This window comes from Durio zibethinus, chromosome 23 (assembly GCF_047325235.1).
Source record: "Durio zibethinus cultivar Kanyao isolate XHJ-2024 chromosome 23, ASM4732523v1, whole genome shotgun sequence".
Classification (NCBI taxonomy): domain Eukaryota; kingdom Viridiplantae; phylum Streptophyta; class Magnoliopsida; order Malvales; family Malvaceae; genus Durio; species Durio zibethinus.
In genome coordinates this window covers 11,717,081-11,738,086 of record NC_143184.1, presented here as the reverse complement: position 1 = coordinate 11,738,086, position 21,006 = coordinate 11,717,081, and the positions used below count along the sequence as shown (strand labels likewise).

The 21,006-nt window shown below is 29.0% G+C and overlaps 1 protein-coding gene across 1 annotated transcript; it reads right to left on the bottom strand.

Moving 5' to 3' along the window:
* Positions 1 to 5,020: 5,020 nt before the first annotated feature.
* Positions 5,021 to 9,663, bottom strand: LOC111313185 (putative transcription factor bHLH086). Its single transcript, XM_089752214.1, has 6 exons — positions 9,570 to 9,663; positions 5,960 to 6,414; positions 5,763 to 5,867; positions 5,578 to 5,643; positions 5,428 to 5,493; positions 5,021 to 5,293 (listed from the first exon to the last, which is right to left on the bottom strand). Exons 1-6 carry the CDS (start codon positions 9,661 to 9,663, stop codon positions 5,171 to 5,173), a joined length of 909 nt encoding a protein of 302 aa, XP_089608340.1. The 3' UTR covers positions 5,021 to 5,170.
* Positions 9,664 to 21,006: the final 11,343 nt, after the last annotated feature.

Below are 21,006 nucleotides of genomic sequence, written 5' to 3'. Positions count from 1 at the left end.
TAAAAGAAAATTAAATTAAATTAAAAATAATATATTATTTACATGATTTGACAAAATACATCTACAACAGAGATAATAAAATTCACTAAATAAAAATATTAAAATTACAATTCTAATATTTCAAAAACCACAAAGACACATATAAAAAATATTATAAGATACAAGATTATTATTTTATTTTTTATTATCATCATCAGATGATTAACTTATATAATGTGTTACCTTGTGCATTTATTTTATACATTTCATCTTATAATAATTTATTTTTTTAATTAAATTTGTACTCAACTTGAAGTCTTAATTTATTTTTGTCATTTTATTTTTGTTAATTGCTAGTTAAATTCAATATAATTTACCAATAAAATATAAAAAATAAGTATAATTTTATTGCAATATAAAAAATAATATAAATACACTTAAAAGGCTAATAGCCCACACATAATAATGGGTCAACATGATATGACTAGATCTATGTATCGTGTTATGCTAACTTATATATCATGTGATGGCACTAGTCTTAAATAGATTGTGTCATATCAATTCATAAGTCTAAAATCTTTTAATCTCATATGGTATATATACACACAAATACATACATACATATGTTATATTTGGTCTAACCTGATTATTTAATAGCGGCCCATGCCAAATACGATTCATGCCATTTTTTTTTTTCTGGTTGGAACTTGATAGCTGGGAATGATTCTAGATCTTAATGTTATAATGTTTTATTGTTAAGGAGACAAGAAATCAATCATTGCCATTGGTCAAATGGTGAAGCAAAAGAATTTTTTAAAAATTTTTTTGGCTGTTTAATTACGAGACACATCACTACTTCCTTATTTTATATACTTGCATGGAATTCCAAGACAGACACATGCGAAGGAAAATAATGTATAGAAATCAAGTGGTCAATTTGATTAATTATTTGAAACATGCAAATTAAATCAAAATAAACAATGCTTTTTCATTCACAGAATAAGCTTATCTTCTACATAATATATGTATATGTAGATATAATTGAAGCTGGAATTATATTTTAAACTATAACTGTCGCCAATAATTAATTAATTAGTTTCTTTTTATTTCTTTTTTCTTTCCACTTGGCTGCCGCCCTAATAATAATTTTCATTATACTAATAAGGTAATTAGACAATAGCTACATGATCTATAAGTAGGATATTGGAATTTTAATTTCACTAATCAAAATTCAAATTTTTTAGTTAAATTACTTTTAAAATTGATATTTTTAATTAATGAATTGATATTACGAAGGAAAATGTTAATCATACATGCTTTTTTTTTCTTCGTAAGAAAGATCTGGAGATAAATAAGTTATTTAATTTTTTAAATCAAGGCAAAATGTATTATATTTAATAATTTAAAATAAGTGATTGTAGATCATATATTTAAGATGACTTCAACAAACAACTATCAACAGAACTCGAACCTTAAATCTTTTAATAAAAAAAATAAATTTTAATTAATTGAGCCAACTATTTATAGATAATCATATATGCTACTTAATATTAAAAAGAACTCCTTTTATGATTTAATGTGAAAATATTTCTTTAAAAAAATTCCTAAAATGTTAGCAAAATAATTGAAAATTCATATTCATCAATTCATGAGATAAATTTTGGGAAAAAAAAAATTAGGAATAGCATTTGGGAGAATATTTTTTTTTTTTAAAAGTAAAATCAAATTAGTGGAATTTAATTTTGAAACGATCCAACAGAATTTTTGAATGGGGGTCAATTTTATGACTTCTAACTACGGCAACATTATAATAATATGTGTGGAAGCTCACTCCCCAATTCCATCAATCAAGGTGCAAATTTTCGTGCTGTTGGCTCATAATTTAATTCAAGTTTTCTTTGGGAATATGTAAACCGGGTTTGATGGGATTGGGCATGTGATTACACATGTGAATTTTTTTTTAAAGCAATAAATATATATTTTTATTTTTAAAATATACAATAAAAAAATTATGTATCACTTTATTTATATCATTTGTGAAATTAAAAATTTTTATTGTTAGTGAATTTAATAATTTTTCAAAATTTACATATATGTATATATTATTAGTAAGGATTTGATTATCAGAAATAATATTAATTTTGCCTAATAATTTTAGCAAAGCAAGTGCAACATAATTGTACGGATTTTTCACATCTGCTGGCAAAAAGCTACAAAATCATGTAAGTACTGAAAAACAGATATGTTGCTTAAAATTGCATATGAAAGGCAAACATTCTTTTTGATCACTTACTTCATTTGCAATCAAAGGTTGTCAATATTAAGTACCAAAAATAATTAAGTTGTCAATATAAAAAAAATGAATAATTAACTTGCCTTGTGATTAAAGTAACTTGGCCATGATATTTTAAGGTTTAATTAAGTCTTTCAGTAATGGAAAAAAAAAGTGAGTTTGTTTTAGTATGAGATGCATAAATGTCTTATTAATTCTATGAAACTTGCTTGCTTTTCTATATTAACCAAAGTAATCTTTAATGCACATGAAAACCTTCAAATTTTGATTTTTTCTTACCCTTTAATTTGGATCCATTTACCTTTTCTTAGAGGTTAAAATATTAAATAAGCCTTTAATTAAAACTTTGAGATTTTAAGCTTAAGTCTCATTATGCATGAATTTGATTGTTTAATTATTTTTAATTTGTTTTAGTTTGTTGAATTTGATTATTGATATATTATATATGTATGTAATAATTTATTATGATTGTAAGTAATTTTATATTTGTAATTTAAAAAAATCTTTAAATAATTTTTTTATTGTATTCAAATAAATTTTATTTTTTAAATTTTAACTAAATAAGCTTTTACAGGTTGACTAAAAATATCACATGGCACACATGGACTCAGCTGTCGTTACGGTCATGGCTAGATGGTATCTTTCGTGATAAATGATTGGGCCTTTTTGAGATATGGCAAAATTGATTGATTGAAATGTTAAAAATCATTTTTACTCAGCCGATTTTGCCACATTAGCATCAACAGAAAATTTTAGTAGATCGAAGACCGTTAAAGTCACAAAATACACATTTGATGTACATTTATTTGGATGTAATAACAAAATAAAAAAATTCAAAGGCTGATAAGTTAATTAGTATTTTAGTCTTATATTTATGAAGTCATATGGTTAGTTGAGGAATTGAATGATCAAATCCAATCTGTGTCTTCATTCATAAGATAAGTCAAGTCCAAATTCCCACATCACACCTTATAGTATTATTAAACACTGAATAGTTCCCCATACTAGTCTGTTTTCAATGTTCCAAAGCTTGGCAAAACAAATAAAAAAGAAAAGAAAACAGCTTTGATTTAATGTAAGCTTAATTTGTCTTCAAAGTTGTCAACATGCAATATCTCTAATTCCTCAATCTGCCTTCAAATTGGACAACTCAATTCCATTCTTTCCAACTTAGGTTGCAGAACATGTGTAGATTAATATTTGTGCTCCACTTTAAGTGGGATTAGCATGTGATTAGACCTTTTTGAGAATCATTTTGAGTCAGATGGTCACCTTGTTCGAGGAAACAATGAATGCATGTACATTGTTTTCCTTACAATTGAACAAGGTCATCAGAAGGATAGAGAGAAGGATTTGAACCCTAATCCTTAAGCCTAAGCCTTCGTTGAAGAATAACAACCAGAAGCTAATCTACATATCGAAGTATGGTGTTTCTAAATATTAGAAAACAAAAAATTTTGATAAGAATTTTCTAAGACATTTCAAAAATTTTCTTTAGATACTTTTTTATTGACAAAATTAATAAATTGGTCGATAATTATATATATAAATATATTATAAGTGAATACCCTCAAAAAAATTTCTTAAATCGTAAGCCAAATCCAAATAAATATCTGTTTGATTTGCAAACAATTGATTTTATAGAACATTATGTAGATGTAGAACCACTTCCATGCATAGTCTAGAAAAATTCTTGAATAAATTTTATCATTAATCCTTATTCTTTTTGTAATGTTTCATTTTCATATGTGATTTAAATAACTCCGTTTTTACATTCACTCTTTTAAATTTGTTACAAATCCATTCATTCATTAATATACTGCTAGAATTTGAACGGAGTGTGGATGAAATTTGCCATGTGAAGTTTTGGCAGACTTACACCTGAAAATTTTCATTCAAAATTTAACGGTACTTTATGCTGATGGAGGGATGAAATTGGAAAAAATTAAAAAGTCGTAGGTGAAAAAATTGAATTTTGTTAAATCGCGAATGAAAACAAAACTTTACTTAAAGATCATGAACCCAAATTTACTACTCTTTGAAAGTCTAAAGATGAAAGGCATTGGGATCGGTAACAATGTACCAAGTCTACTTCTCATATGGGACATTTCTTAATTTTTCTATTCAGTCCAAAAACATTCATATCAGAATCAGAATGAGGCCAAAGGAAGTGCAAAAATTCCTGTAGTTCGGCACTATTTCACATCCAGTGTTACTGTTATGCAATGCCATTAGTTATTGTAGAAAAATGGTTCAAAACCTTCCTGGAATTGAAAAAAAAAAAAAACCAATCCTTTACATGGCCTCGAAAATGGAAAGTAACAAAGCAGAGAAAAATTGATGTCCCGCTCTGACAGGGACCATTGTACATATGCATTATTAAATCTGACAAATTTATATATTTATATAAATTATATATAATAAGTAAAATATAAAAATTATCTTATCACAATTTATATATATTAAATATAAAATATATTTTTTAATTTTTATCAAATTTATTATTTTTTTATTATGCTATCTTATGTATTTAAAATTGTTTATCCAACTTTTCTAACTTTGGTATTGACTTTGTTTTTATTTTTATTTTTTAAGGCTTATTTGGCCAGGTATCTGTCACTAGCTCTGATACTTGGTGCAGTTGGCTGATTAATCTCAAGTTTCTTTTTTTTTTTTTGTAAAAAAAAAGAAATCTGCGAAATGAAACTAAGATAAAGTTGAACATCTTAGTTCAAATTAGATAAAGAAATGACGAAATGAAAATTTCCATTACAAGATCTTCAAAAGAAAAGAAATACCAGATTCTCCATTTTTTGTTTTTGTTTTTTTTTCTCATTCAGCACCACTGACATCCAAAACAAAGCTTTTCTTTGCCTGGAAAGTTGTCCTTGAATTATATTACTTTGAGCTTGAATTCCTGTCTTTCTGAGATGAGAGTATAGCATCAATTGCTTCTCTTACTTGAGAAATATCAGGAGCTTTCCCACCTTGAACAGGCCAAAATTCATCTGTTGCCAATACCTGCATCATAAATCATAACACAATTTTAACTAAATTTGCCACTTATCAACTCTAATATGATTAGTTCAGGCTGATTATTACTAAAACGTATAAATTAAGATCATTAAACTAATGATCAGAAGCTGAAATCTCACCTTCACTTGCAGCTGAAGAAATTTGACATAGCTAATTGCTTTCTCTAGCATGGTAACCAGATCAACCTGTGCAGGAAAAATTAAGATGCAGATCATTTCCAGCTTTTTCTATAAATGCACTTGGAAATATCAGTAGTAACAGTGCCTTACCTTGGAACCATTGGGTACTAGTTCCTGTAGTATCTTCAACCGCTCACTAATCCTCTCGCGTCGATTCTGGATAGAAAACATTCTGTCAATGTTAATTTTCATACTTGATAATTGATAGTGCTTAGTTTGGAATCAAACTTTCTCAGCATAAAAAACAAGTTTACTTGAGATGCAAGTCAGCAAACCTTGGCTGCAATACTTTGGGGGTCCTTTGTTGGTCCTGATGACTTAGTTTTTGCCTTCTTAGCTTCATTAGTGCGTTGTTTCTTCGAAGCTTGGTTACTGTTTCCCTATAACCATTTTTATCGGCAGTAAAATCAGTAGCTATCTTAAATGAACTGATTATTAATTAATTGGATTGATTGGAAAAGAAGAATAGTACCGTATGGGGACGCTTGAGGCCTGCTGCTTCTGGTGATACTGACTCCTGGATACTATCAGCAACTACATGGTTTTCTTTCGTAGCACTTGTCATGGAATTAAAATTGCTAGCAGTTTCAAAGCAGTTAAAATCTTCCAGCAGGTGAGGATTGGTACTTCTCTTTGTATTCGTCTGGTTCCACTGGTAATTCTGGTTCAAATTGCCCACCCACATTGAGTTCAAGTAAGTATTTTGCAGAGCCCTGTCATTTTGCTCAAAGCTAAGCAGAGATCCATTAGTCCCATGAATGAAGTTATCATACCCTGAACTGAGGTTTATCGACGAATAAGCTTCCTCAGGTTGATAGTTCACAAGCCGGAACGCGAAACCATCAGCATGCACGCTGCCTGGAGAAGAAAGTGAAGAACTAGTCATGGAAAAATTCTCGACAACACCAGGGTTTTCCAAGTCACCTCCTAATTCAAATTTGTAGGCCTTGGGGGAATTAGTGAAGGCAGAGGTTTGAAATGAGTAGATAGGGTCCTTAACAAGTGCCAATAGGAGAGTGAAATTTGGGCTAGTTTAAGCTGATAGCTAGGGACATGCAGAAAGACAACTTCTCCACAAGGCCTATTAATAATGATGGGTTTTATTGCATTTTTAAACTAAAATATAGATATGAAAATTCCAATGTTGATATTGTATAAAATATTGATAATTTGTATATTTATATTTTATTTTACGTAAAAATTAAGTATTATAATTTATATTAACATAAAAAATAAAAAATATATAATTTTGTTTTTATTAAAATCATATATGATTTTTATTGCTTTTATATATTTTTTCATATTATTTTCGTATCATATCATTTTATTATTTTTAAATTATAAAATCTACTAAAATAAGGGATTGAAAATACGTTAAAAAAAGTCGTAAGTACCTATCGGAACAAGAAACCTGTATTGAGCATTGCTGCTATATGTTGCATAGATGTAATGAACTAGCAATTATATATATATATATATAAAATATGATTGCATCGGCATTGTTAGCTGGCAGAGGTGAGTATAGTTTGGAAGCTGATAGAAGATTAAAGCAAAACAAAGAAAAAGAATGCCGAAGCAGCATAAGCCCCGGCGGATTTTTCTCCATCCCCACGTCCATCAGATTCCCATATTTGTTATAATTTTTTTTTTTCTCACTTTCAAGAAAGTTTGGACTAGTTTTGAGGCAGCTTCCCACACTCCTTCGTCTTTGCTTGTGCATGTGGATTTTCTGCTGTTCTTTTTACATTTTCAGGGTTCATGCCATTCGCCGATCCACCCTTTGTTGTAGGGGTGTTCATAAACACCCAAATATTGAAAAAGAATAAAATTTGACGAAAATTTTTTGTCTGGACATCTTCAAAAATTTTTTTTGAACACTCTTAAGAAATTAAAAAATAAAAAAATTTTGAAGGAAAAATTTTACTTTAGGACCCTTTTATTGATAAATCTGTTCACATTTTTTTATGTAAATATTATAAGTGGACATAAAAGAAATTTGGGATCCGTCACTAGAATCCATGTTGGCTTGTAAGCCGATCATGGAAGAAAACCATGCTCATCTCTTATCTAGCACTTGACATTTTGATTAGCACTGATCTGGTTCAAGTATCTGGCAAATTTAGATGGCCATATCTACAGCTAAAGATTTGTTCTTGTACATATGGAGTTTTCCAATCTGAATCAGCTTGTATCTGGTTTACAAAGGACCGAGAAAGAATATTAGATTCTTAACACCATGAACTACGGTTTCTCTTTATTATTCAACCTACAATATATAAATTACAAGGCTAATTCAACCAAATAATTGAAAAAGAATAAATTGATTATATCTATTTTTCTAGCATTTTACATCTGGAAAATAATAAATGGAAGTAGTTTATTTCTGTAGAGGGGAAACAATAAATACCATATCCTAAATTGTGATATCAAAATTTGGGTGTGACAAACCAATAATATCCTGTAAGGGGGAAAACAAATAAGATCAGAGATCAATGAGCAATGACTCCAACAATAAACCTTTTGTGACATATTAACCAAGAATTCATAAGATTACTTAACACTTAGATAAGAACAAAACTTAGATGATGTTTTTTAAGTGATTTTTTTTTTAAAAAAATTGATTTAATTAAAAATTTTAATAAAAAATTCAAACCAATAGTTTGAGAGAGTTAAATGTGAAAATTAATAATATGTAAAAAAATTATTAAAAATATCATTTATAATTCAAATTTGATTAATACTTATTTAATCATAAAATTTTTATCAATATTTTTATTAAAAATATTTATCTAAAAAATATATCAAAATTTATTAAATTTTTTTAAAAATTTAACACACTTAATCTATATAATAAAAATTTTCAATTTATCAATTTTAATTTTTTTTAATGATTTCTAAGAAAAAATTTCACAAATTTTATTTAAATAATTTCATCTAAATCTTTTTACTCAAGTATTTACTTCAACTGTGGGTTCATTTATAGCCAATTAAGTCATGAACAGATTAAATATTCTCTTGATGTTAATTATTTTTATGTAGAATAAATATACAGATTGCATAATTATTATCGCGCTTGTAATTTTTTTTATTCGTATTTAAAAATTTTGCAGCAATGATGAGTCTACAAGATAGAGGTAACTTTCTCGTTAAGAGTAAACTATTATAAATTTTGTGCGTTCAATTTTTCTTTACATTTATTTCATTATTTTTTTATAAAAAATAGTACTTTAATCTTAACAATTGATATCAAAATATCATGTTATGGTTGAAGGTGATAGCTAGTAAAGAAAGTTCATCACATGTTTCACCAAAAAAAAAAAAGTTCATGTGAAATCAAAAGTTTGATGGTACAGATTTGGCTTCATAGATGTAACATCCCAATCTATCTGTCTTGGATTCTAATTGTTTTCACTAATAAAAATAAAAAATAAAAAATTCAAGTGATTAAGTTTATGTGAAATCTGTTTGTTTAGATTAAAAAATTTGAGTTAGATTAAAAAATTTGAATTAGACTTTAAATTTAGAGTTAAAATTTAAAAAAAATTAAAAACTCTTTTTGATTTAAAGTTTTCTAGATTTAAATTTTATAAATACAAACCTACACTAAGCAACAAAACACAGATTATTGAGGCAAAAAAGCTCAACAAAAATAGCCAGAGTATGAAAATTTTTTGAGAGATTTTTTGGTTTAAAAAAATATATATATCTTTTTAGAAATCCCAGTTTTCTGTGAAATTTCTTGACAACCTTTAAAGATTCCAACAATTGTTTGGCAACAATCTCAATTTTTGATGAGATTCCCAGTTTTTGATGTCAGTTTTTCAAAAATCAATGAACTTCCGATAACTCAACTTAAATTTCGGTGTGAATTTTTAGAATTCGGTGAAGATTCAATCGGTGTTATTGGTTTAGAGAGAGAAGAAGAGAAAAAAAGAAGAGGAAAGAGAGAAAAAGAAGAGAAATCTAAAAGAAAAAGAAAAAATTTAGCTTTTTATATGTCTGGTCAAATGACGCCGTTTTGAAGGTTAAACGAGCTTCAGGATCCATGCATTTCCAGTTGGTGACCTAACCCAAGCGCTAACCACTTCTTTGACCCATTTTCCAGCTATTGGGTTCAATTGAGCCAAGCTTGAACTGTGCCTCTAGAGCCATTGTCTTTCCCTGCAGTCGAGCCATACCCTCTAAGCTATCAAGTCGAGCTATTCTTATTTTTGTTATTTTTTATTTTTAATTAATTAATTAATTTAGCTATTTCATTTTTTTAGGTATTTTTGCATGATTAAATTTTAAAAAAAATTACAAAAAAATAAAACATTAATAAATTTTTTGAGAATAAATATTAAATTATCAAATGATGAAATTTTTAGAAATTGAAAAAGGTTAATTTCCATAAAATTCGTAGGTAAGAAATTTTTCTAAATTTATCCCAAATTGTGGAGTGATTTAGATAAAGTTTCAATAATAATAATTAATATTTATCTTTAATTTTTTAAAAATAAGAAAAAACACAAATTTAATAAAAAATTTTGGAATTTAAACACTAATTATCCAATGATGAGATTCTTAAAAATTTCAAATGGTAATTTTTTTAATAAATCTCTAAGTGAAAAATTTCTCTAAATTTGTCTCAAATGTTGGAATAATTTTAGATGAAATTTCAATAAAAGTAATTATATTTTTTTTCAAATAAAAATATTAGCAATGTAACTTAAAAATTTTGGTTGAAAATTTTTGACAATTATCTAAGGATGAGAATCTTAAAACTTTTAAATGATAAATTTCCCAAGAAATTTTTAGGAGAAAAATTTCTTTAAATTTGTCCTAAATGATGAAAAAATTTAAATGAATCTTCAAAAAAATAATTGTCTTATTATTTTCTTTTCAAAGATTTAAAAAAAAATTAAATAGGCCCAAATAGTAAAAATTTTAGAAATAAAAAAAAAATAAAAATAAATTTTAATGATATAATTTTTAGTAATCGTAAATGGTTGATTATCTAAAAACTTTTTAGGCTAGAAGATATTTCTAATTTTGACCCAAATGATAGATGAATTAAATATATTTTTAATTAAAAAAAAGCCAAAAAAATGATTAAATATTTTTTCGACGACAGAGGCTTTTAAGAAAAAAAACAAATGAGATTCTTGAATACTCTTGAGGTGAAAAAATATTGTTAAGAATTTTACTAGATTGATAGAGAAATCTTAAGGATTATTTTCAATATTCAATATTAAAATTTAAGACCATTAGAATCAAGATCTTAAAATAATTTAAAATAAAATGGTACCTTCCTTTAGATAGGTATGTGGGGGTGCTATAACCTTCCTCATATGTAATCGAACTTTCGAACTCTATTTCGATTAGTATACTAGAATTTATTCTTTTAGGGACTGTAGACACCCAATTTGGTCCAGGCTCGGATCAATTGGACCTGGTCCAAATGGGTAAGTCTGTATTTTTTTTCTTTTTTCTCTTCATTTTATTTTTATTTTTTAATTTATTTTTATTTCGTATTTTACATTTTTATTTTTATTATTATTATTATTATTATTATTATTATTATTATTTTTTATATATGTATATATTTTTTTTCTTTTCTTTTATTATTATTTTTTTAGGGATTTATGTATTTATTAATATGTATATATCTTTATTATTATTATTATTATTTTATTTTTTTTCTTTTTTTTCATGTTAATATTTATGTAATTATTTGTTATTTAATTTTAATCTATTTATTAATTAATTTGATTTATCTGATTTATTTTCGTTTGATTTTTTTCGTTTAATTTTTTTTTTTTTTTTTTTTTTATCTTTTGATTTATCTGACTGAAAATTGGATTGAGATTTAATCAATTAGAGTCTAGGTTAGATTCAAAGATTGAATCCCCATCCAAAGAGGAATTGAGATTGATCAGAAACTTTTGATCAATCCCTATAAAAGGGACCTCATGTAACAAGAACAGAACACAAAAAAAAAAATAGTGAGCAAAGCTACTGATTTGAGAGAAAAGAGACGTATAGAAGAGTATAAAAGGCTAAGGAAAGGTTTAGAAGTGTTTTAAGAATTAACAAAAATTTTTTGGAGATTTTTGGAGATTTTTTTCTGGGAATTTTTGAAAAATTCTAGATTCCGGTGATTTTTCCGGCGAAAGTTAAATTTTTCGGTGAAGATTTCTGCCAACTTTGAAGTTTCCAGCAAGCTGCCCAATTTTCAGTGACGGATCCCAGAAACCGATAACTTTTCGATGAACTTTCGACGAAAAACTCAGATTTCGATAAAAATTTCTAGAATTCGGTGAACATTCAATCGGAGTTCTTCGGCCTTTTAGAGAGAAACGAGAGGAAAAAGGAAAAAGAGAGAGAGATGGGAGAAGCTTTCTGCTGAAAAACAGACGAAAGAGTCTTATATACCTTTCCAAAATGACGTCGTTTTTATCTTAAGTGACCTAGGGGATCCGTGCATTTTATCGAGATCCGACTCGACTTGAGCGTCGACCCGCTTCCTGACCCGCGCGTGTCCTCCCCTTTGAGCCGATAGCCGAGTCGAGCCGAGGTTTCAAGCCGTTTCTCCGAGCCATTTTTTCTTCCTTGAGCTGAGTTGAGCCGAGCCGTACACCGAGCCTCTCCAATTTTTTTTATTTGTTTTTTATTTTTTTATTTATTAGATTATGTTTATTTAATATCCTTTTTATCTTTATTTTATTTTTATTTTTGTTTTACTTTTCTTTATTTTTTTATTTTTTTATTTTTTTATTTTTTTTATTTTCATTTTTATTTTGTTTTATTATTCTATTTTCTTTAAATAAAAATAAAAAAATATATTTTTGGGGAAAAGTTGAAAGTATCAATTTTCCTTAAAAATAAAAATAAAAAAAAATATTTTTGGGGAAAAGTTTAAAGTATCAGTTTTTCTTAAAAATAAAATTTCAAAAAAAGAGTTTTTGAAAAAAAGTTGAAAGTATCAATTTTTCTTGAAAATCAAAGTTTCCAAAAAAAACATTTTTGAGAAAAAGTTGAAAGTATCAATTTTCCTTAAAAATAAAATTTCAAAAAATATTTTTGAGGAAAAGTTGAAAGTATCAATTTTTCTTAAAAATAAATTTTCAAAAAAATCAATTTTTGAGGAAAAGTTGAAAGTATCAATTTTCCTTAAAAATAAAATTTCAAAAAAAAGGGTTTTTGGGAAAAAGTTGAAAGTATCAATTTTCCTTAAAAATAAATTTTCAAAAAAATAAATTTTTGAGGAAAAGTTGAAAGTATCAATTTTTCCTGCACAAAAACAATCATTCTTTTCTTCCTTTTTATTTTGATTTTGATTTTTTCTTTAAATAATCCGACGACGGAGCCTCTGCAAGTGAAACAGTAGTTTTTCTTGCATACTCTTGAGGTAAAAGAATTTTCTCAATTTTTTGCTAAAAGTATTAGAGTCAATTGAGAATAATTTTTGATAATTAATTACTTGGTAAAATTTTAAGGCTCATTGAATAACACAAATTTAAGCTGGTACCATCTTTTGATAGGCGTTGTGAGGGTGCTATAACCTTTCTCACACGTAACCAAACTCCCGAACCCTGTTCTGGTTAGTAAACCTGAACCTATTCTTTTAGGGACCCTTAAACTTAGGTGTTCCCTGAAAGGATAGATTCCTTAGGTAGCCAATCGCACCTAGACAAAAAAAGATTGGTGACGACTTCCTAAAAATCAATGTCTAGCGATAGATCCCCAGATCTAGACGTTATGACAGCTTGGCGACTCCGCTGGAGAATTTGAGAGTCAGGTCAGCAAATAATTTGTGTTATCCAAAAGCCTAATAAAATTAAAACTTTTTGCATATATGTGTTATTATTCATTCATGTTTATTTACTTTGTTAATTATGTCATTCATATGCATGTGCATAACATGAGCTCTACACTCGAGCTCCGTCCCTCTAGGAGGGAGTAAAGTACCTATTGCTTTCGTGAGATCTAATGCTTCCGCAGTGGCTAGCGAAATACTCTCACTCAAATTGAACATATTCCGCTTGTAGCCTGTAATAGGTGAGGATTAGGGTGCCTTACTAGTCTATGATGGATAAAGATGTAAGGAACAATTTGAGGACCTTTAGACTTTGACCTCAAAATCACATATAGTGAACCTTAAGAGTGCCTAAGCTTAGGATAGAGCCCTTTCTACCCAATGATAGATATACCATGAAATTAAGACACAAAAAAGGTGTTTATCTAATCATTTTGATTGTTTAACTTTGTGTATCATTTTCATTATCATATGTAACATTATGCATCAGCATCACTTTCATTTCATCCATGGAACTAACTATGTTGTTTGTCTGATTGTATGCATATGCATTATTTTCATGATGATGTTTTAACACAATCATTTGCATTTATTTCATACTAGATTTCATTCAGAAAAATGTGCATTTCATTCGTACATTAAAGCATCATACATAAAGCATAGCATAACATTTCTAATCATAAGTATGATACTCAAGGTCCAAGGATAGCTCCATCTAGCGAGAACCCTGCTCATCGATACAACACAAGATCCAAAGCAAGGTAAATGGAGCAAAAAAATTCCCATAGATTTGAAAAGATAGAAAAAGCGTAAGAGAAGATTGAAAGTGAACTAAGCAAGATTCTGGAGGCTCTTAATAACATGAATAAAGGAAAAAGAGTTGAAGAAAATACAAGCCAGCAAGTTTCCCTATTACAAGAAATGGCCTATCCATTGTACCCTTCAGATTTTGGCCCCCTCAAGCCCAGTCTGCTCAAGAGGTCCCGTCACAACACTTCGTATATCTAACATATCCTGGAATGCCATCAGCTTCTAACCCAGGGCAGTATAATAGCTATGTAAATCCTGTCTTCACTGAAAAGGCAGCAGAACCAATTCCTGATCTAGATGATTTAAAAGAGAAGGAAAAAAAAAGATAAGAGTGAAAGTTCAGGAAAGCTTCAAACTTAGTATGCTAGAGCAAAGGTTACAGGCTGTGAAAGGATTTAGCTTTTATGGGTCAGTTGATGCTGCTGGGCTCTGCCTAGTCCCTGATGTGGTTATTCCTCATAAGTTCAAATTACCAAAATTTGAAAAATATAATGGTACAAAATGCCTTAAAACTCACATCACAATGTGTTGTCAGAAGATGGTAGCTCATGCTTATGATAAAAAACTACTAATGCATGTATTTCAAGATAGTCTTACTGGCTCTATGGCCAGATGGTATGTTCAACTGACAGAACTCGCATTCGCTCTTGGAGCGATATGGCACATGACTTCATCAGTCAATATCGACATATTATCGATTTGGCCCTTGATCGTTTGTCTTTACAGAATCTGGAAAAAAAGGCAAACGAGTCTTTTAAAGAGTATGCCTAGAGGTGGAGGGATGTTGCTTCTCAAGTACAACCTCTTTTGACTGAGAAAAAAACTACAGTGTTATTTGTCAGCACTTTGAAGTCTCCCTATTATGAAAAGATGATAGGGAATGCAACAAAGAATTTCGCTGACATGGTAATCTCTGGAGAAATTATTGAAAGTGCCATAAAAAATGGCAAGTTGAAAGGAGAAGAAACCAAGAAGGCATCAAAAAAGAAAGAAGTTGAAACTCAAGCTGTGAGCTTTGATAAACAACAATTCAGGGGCTATCAACCCTATCCATCCCAAGGTTACTCTCCATACTATCCTGCTGTGAATAATACCTCATTTTACCTATGCCAACTAGCTCCATAACCACTTTATTCATCCACATATCGATCAATTTTTAGCCCTCAAGATCTTACATATAGCCTTAACATTCAAGCTCCTGCAAGAACTAAAATTCGCCCTATTAACCCAACAAGTGGTTCACGAGAGCAACGGACTACTCGAGAAAAACTTGTATTTGATCCAATCCCTATGACTTATACAGAGTTATATCGAAAACTCTATAATAGCCATTTGATTGCCCCCAGCCATGTGGAGTCGCTTAAACCACCTTATCCAAAGTGATATGATCTTACAGCCCACTGTAACTATCACTATGGAATTACTGACCATTCTACTAAAAATTATACTGCTTTAAAGCATAAGGTGCAACGATTGATCAATAATGGAATGGTAAGTTTTGATCAAGGGAAAGCAACAACACCTAATGTTAGCATTTTGAGTGAAAGTCAAGAACAGAAAGGGTCCGAAGAGTCACAATAAATTGAGGGGCAAGATGTCAATAGAGATTCTTCACCTGATCGCATAAGGGGATAATTTTTAAGAATAGAGATAAGGTTGGTTGAAGGTTTTTTTTTTGTCATTTTAAGATTTCTTTTCGAGTAATGTCAGATTTCTTTTTTGCAATATGACTTCACTTGTTATCATCTTAATAAAGGCAAGTTAATGCATTTCATTACATTTTTCTCTTTCACTTGACCATTACTCCCTATTCTGTTACCTTTCATAACTTTATACTCCCATTCTCAAATTTCAGATGATGAATATTTAGACAATAATAACAATAATTCTGAGATTTAATTTTAAGAACTCATCCACATTATTATGAGGAGATGATTTGAGCAAAAAAAAAAGGGTAAGCCATTACTAGAGGTGAAAGAGATATGTCTTGAAGATATGTAATCTTTTGTACAGGATTATGAGCTTTGTTCAATAGATGATGTTCAAGAAAAGTATTCACAATTGAGATGAAAAATGACCATCTTTCTTTTACCATTCGAAAAATCATTTATTGCTACCCCTTTGAGCCTATTATGATTTATTTTTTGGAGGAACCCCAACCAAGGATCACCCTCTACACTGGGGGATAATTTTTGAAAAAAATCACAAAAGGTCTCAAAAATAAAAAAAAAGAAAAAAAAAGAAAAAATGCCACACATGACTTGGGGCAAAGTAATGAAAATCCTTTGTGTGAGGAAAAAAAAGAAATGAAATGATGTGGGGTAAAATGCCAAGTTGTATTAAATGATCCTTTGGTTTTGAACCTTTTTAATACATGTTTTGAGCCTATTATATCCATTTTTTTTATGACCCTTCACCTTGGCCTACATTATAACCTTAAAAAGTTCATTTGGATCAAGTGTGAATACTCAACTTGAATGATCATATGTTGAGTGAAGGTATGCTCATGATGAAGCAATGGAATCATGCTACATTGTTCTAAAGTTTGATGTATGAAAGATATCAACAATGGATGAAAAATGAGAAAAAAGAAAAAAAGATGATGGAAAAAAATAAAAAAAAATAAAAAAAGAAGAAAAAAATGAGAAAATGAAAAAAGAGATTCAAATTGAAAACCTGAAAAGGTGATTTTAGTAGAAAAAGATCCAGGTCAAATGGTTCACATGAATGGAAGATCAAAGACATCTGAAGATCCCTCAAAGACTGGGGTAAAGTTCGCCAAGCTCAAGATGACTTCAACAGTAAATGAGATGAGTTTTTGAAAAAGAATCCTAGATTAATGTTGAGAATTGTCTAAATATTCATCATTTGGACATACCATTCATCCCAATGACATGTATCCAATTTATTTCCTCTCCCATTTATTTTGTACCAAAAGAGATCTTCATTGATTATCTTTACCATAATTCACCTTGTGTTCTCTTATTGTTACACCCCTAGAATGAATTGAAAAAATGCTTGATTGCATTGTATTTGTCAAGATTTAAAATGATAATGAATGAATGAATATGTGCTTAAAAGAGTCTTGCATTCATTTGAAAAGAAATCTAAGATGATGGTGGTGACAAAATAAAAAAATGGTAGAAATCTAAAAAAGATGATTTGGAAGGATATATGATGTGACCAAATAGAGAATATGATGAGGCAAATCTTAAAAAGTGGTATAACCAAGTGATGAGTATAAGGATGAATTGGTCAATATGACTTGTAAGTTATGATTGAATGATGAGAACAATCAGTGGATAAAATTTGTTTTGGAATGGTTAATGCTGAGACACCTATGAGTAATGACCCAGTGATGGTGGATGAAACTTGTTTTGAAATTTGTTAGTGCTGAGAAGTTCATTGAATGATGGTCAAGTGATGATCGATTGATGAAGCTTATTCCAAAGTATTGAGAAACTAAACAAGGAAGAATGTGAGTGGAAAAGACAATTGAGAGCTACACTGGTTCGATCTTAAAAGAGCAGTGTAATTGGATCTTTGAAGAATCAAAAGGCTTGATGCCCAAAGAAAAAGCTTGAGAAACTTGAGTACCATACATTGAATAGGAATTAATTGGCCAACATTTGCATAGCATACATTGAAATTCATATGCATTGCATAGCATACACTACTTTCAAGAGAATATAGTGTATAAATTCAAGAAGCAGGGGTATCCCAAGATCCCACATAGAGAAGATAGATGTGAAGACATTTTCAAAATTGAGAAAAAAAAAAGCTTGTCAGGTAAGTTCCTAATCCTTGAAATAGGATGTCTTTTGGTATCAGGGTTGATTTATAAGACCTTTGGGCATAATCTCCTGAAATTCCTTCAAACACAACTTTCAACTCCTTTGGACATGATTGTCAAGGAGTAATTTATTTTCCAAAGTTTCGTTGCCTCTGTTTAGAGGAGCAATTTACTTTTCAAAGTCGTGGTGCCTCTGTTTAGAGGAGCAATTTACTTTTCAAAAGTCATGGTGCCTCTGTTTAGAGGAGCAATCTACTTTCAAAGTCGTGGTGCCTCTGTTTAGAGGAGCAATTTATTTTTTCAAAGTCGTTGAGCTTCTGATTAGAGGAGCCATTTATGTTTCTCAAAGTCGTTGAGCCTCTGTTTAGAGGAGCATTGATCAAAAATTAAAAAAATAAAAATAAAAAAAACAAAAAAATAAAAAAAATAAAAAAAGTAAAAAGGTCGAGTTGAGATTTGATTGGGTGTCTACGTCTTTGCGCAATTTCTGTTTCACAGAAAATGTGCAAAGAGGGGTAACTGTAGACACCTAATTTGGTCCAGGCCCGGATCAATTGGGCCTGGTCCAAATGGGTAAGTCTGTATTTTTTTTTCTTTTTTCTCTTCGTTTTATTTTTATTTTTTAATTTATTTTTATTTTATATTTTACATTTTTATTTTTATTTTTATTATTATTATTTTATATATGTATATATATTTTTTTCTTTTCTTTTATTATTATTATTTTTAGGGATTTATGTATTTATTAATATGTATATATCTTTATTATTATTATTATTATTATTATTATTTTATTTTTTTTCTTTTTTTTCCTGTTAATATTTATGTAATTATCTGTTATTTAATTTTAATCTATCTGTTAATTTATCTGATTTATTTTCGTTTGATTTTTTTCTTTTATTTTTTTTATTTTTTATTTTTTTTCTTTTAATTTATCTGACTGGAAATTGGATTGAGATTCAATCAATTAGAGTCCAGGTTGGATTCAAAGATTGAATCCCCATCCAAAGAGGAATTTGGATTGATCAGAAACTTCTGATCAATCCCTATAAAAGGGACCTCCTAGAATAAGAACAGAACACAAAAAAAAATAGTGAGCAAAGCTACCGATTTGAGAGAAAAGATGCGTATAGAAGAGTATAGAAGGCTAAAGAAATATTTAGAAGTGTTCTAGGAATTAGCAAAAAATTTTTGGAGATTTTTGGAGATTTTTTTCTGTGAATTTTTGGAAAATTCTAGATTTCGGTGATTTTTTCGACGAAAGTTGAATTTTTCGGTGAAGATTCTGACCAACTTTGAAGTTTTCGATGAGCTGCCCAATTTTTGATGATGGATCCTATAAACCGATAACTTTTCGACGAACTTTCGACGAATTTTTGACGAAAAACTCAGATTCTAACAAAAATTTCTAGAATCCGATGAACATTTAATCGGAGTTCTTCGACCTTTTAGAGAGAAGCGAGAGGAAAAAGAAAGAAGAGAGAAAGAGGAGAGAAGCTTTCTACCAAAAAATAGAGGGAAGAGCCTTATATACCATCCCAAAATGACGTCGTTTTTACCTTAAGTGACCTAGGGGATCCACGCGTTTTACTGAGATTCGACCCGACCCGAGCGTCGACCCACTTCCTGACCCGCGTGTGTCCTCCCCTCTGAGCTGAGGTTCCAAGTCGCTTCTCCAAGCCGTTTTCTCTTCCTTGAGCTGAGCCGAGCCGAGCCGTACACCGAGCCGCTCCAGGTTTTTTTTTTATTTTGTATTTATTTTTTTATTTATTAGATTAGGTTTATTTAATATCCTTTTTATCTTTATTTTATTTTTATTTTATTTTTACTTTTCTTTATTTTTTTTATTTTTTTATTTTTATTTTGTTTTATTATTCTATTTGCTTTAAATAAAAATAAAAAAAAATATTTTTGGGAAAAAGTTGAAAGTATCAATTTTCCTTAAAAAGAAAATTTCAAAAAAAGAGTTTTTGAGGAAAAGCTGAAAGTATCAATTTTCCTTAAAAATAAAAATAAAAAAAAATTTTTTAGGGAAAAGTTTAAAGTATCAGTTTTCCTTAAAAATAAAATTTCAAAAAAAGAGTTTTTGAGAAAAAGTTGAAAGTATCAAAAAAAGAGTTTTTGAGAAAAAGTTGAAAGTATCAATTTTTCTTAAAAAGAAAATTTTAAAAAAAGGTTTTTTGAGGAAAAGTTGAAAGTATCAATTTTCCTTGAAAATCAAAATTTTCAAAAAAATATTTTTGGGTAAAAGTTGAAAGTATCAATTTTTCTTAAAATTAAATTTTTAAAAAAATCAATTTTTGAGGAAAAGTTGAAAGTATCAATTTTCCTTAAAAATAAATTTTCAAAAAAATAAATTTTTGAGGAAAAGTTGAAAGTATCAATTTTCCTCGAAATTAAAGTTTCAAAAGAATATTTTTTGGGAAAAGTTGAAAGTATCAATTTTTCCTGCGCAAAAACAATCATTCTTTTCTTCCTTTTTATTTTGATTTTGATTTTGATTTTCTCTTTAAATAATCCGACGACGGAGCCTCTGCAAGTGAAACAGTAGTTTTTCTTGCATACTCTTGAGGTAAGAGAATTTTCTCAATTTTTTGCTAAAAGTATTAGAGTCAATTGAGAATAATTTTTGATAATTAATTACTTGGTAAAATTTTAAGGCTCATTGGATAACACAAATTTAAGCTGGTACCATCTTTTGATGGGCGTTGTGAGGGTGCTATAACCTTCCTCACATGTAACCGAACTCTCGAACCCTGTTCTGGTTAGTAGACCTAAACCTATTCTTTTAGGGACCCTTAAACTTAGGTGTTCCCTGAAAGGATAGATTCTTTAGGTGGCCAATCGCACCTAGACAAAAAAAGAGTGGTGGCGACTCCCTAAAAGTCAATGTCTAGCGATAGATCCCCGGATCTAGACGTTATGATAAGGACCTTTAATCAAGCTTAGAAGCTCCTTAAAAAGATAGATTTATTAGGTGGTCAATCACAGTTAGTTAAAAAATATTCTTAGTGACTAATCTTGTTAAGTCTAGTTATAGGTTTACGGATCTATATATTATGATTGTTTGGCGACTCTATTGGAGATCCAATAGAGAGTTCGGCTATAAATTTTAAAT

Bases quoted from the DNA above. Each gene is read 5' to 3' on its own strand.
- LOC111313185 (XM_089752214.1), bottom strand. From the start codon at position 9,663: ATGGCTCGACTGCAGGGAAAGACAATGGCTCTAGAGGCACAGTTCAAG. The intron at 5,868-5,959 runs GTACTATTCTTC...AAATGGTTATAG, and splicing joins GCCTCAAGCGTCCCCATACG to GGAAACAGTAACCAAGCTTC. The intron at 5,294-5,427 runs GTGAGATTTCAG...TTTATGATGCAG, and splicing joins TTCTTCAGCTGCAAGTGAAG to GTATTGGCAACAGATGAATT.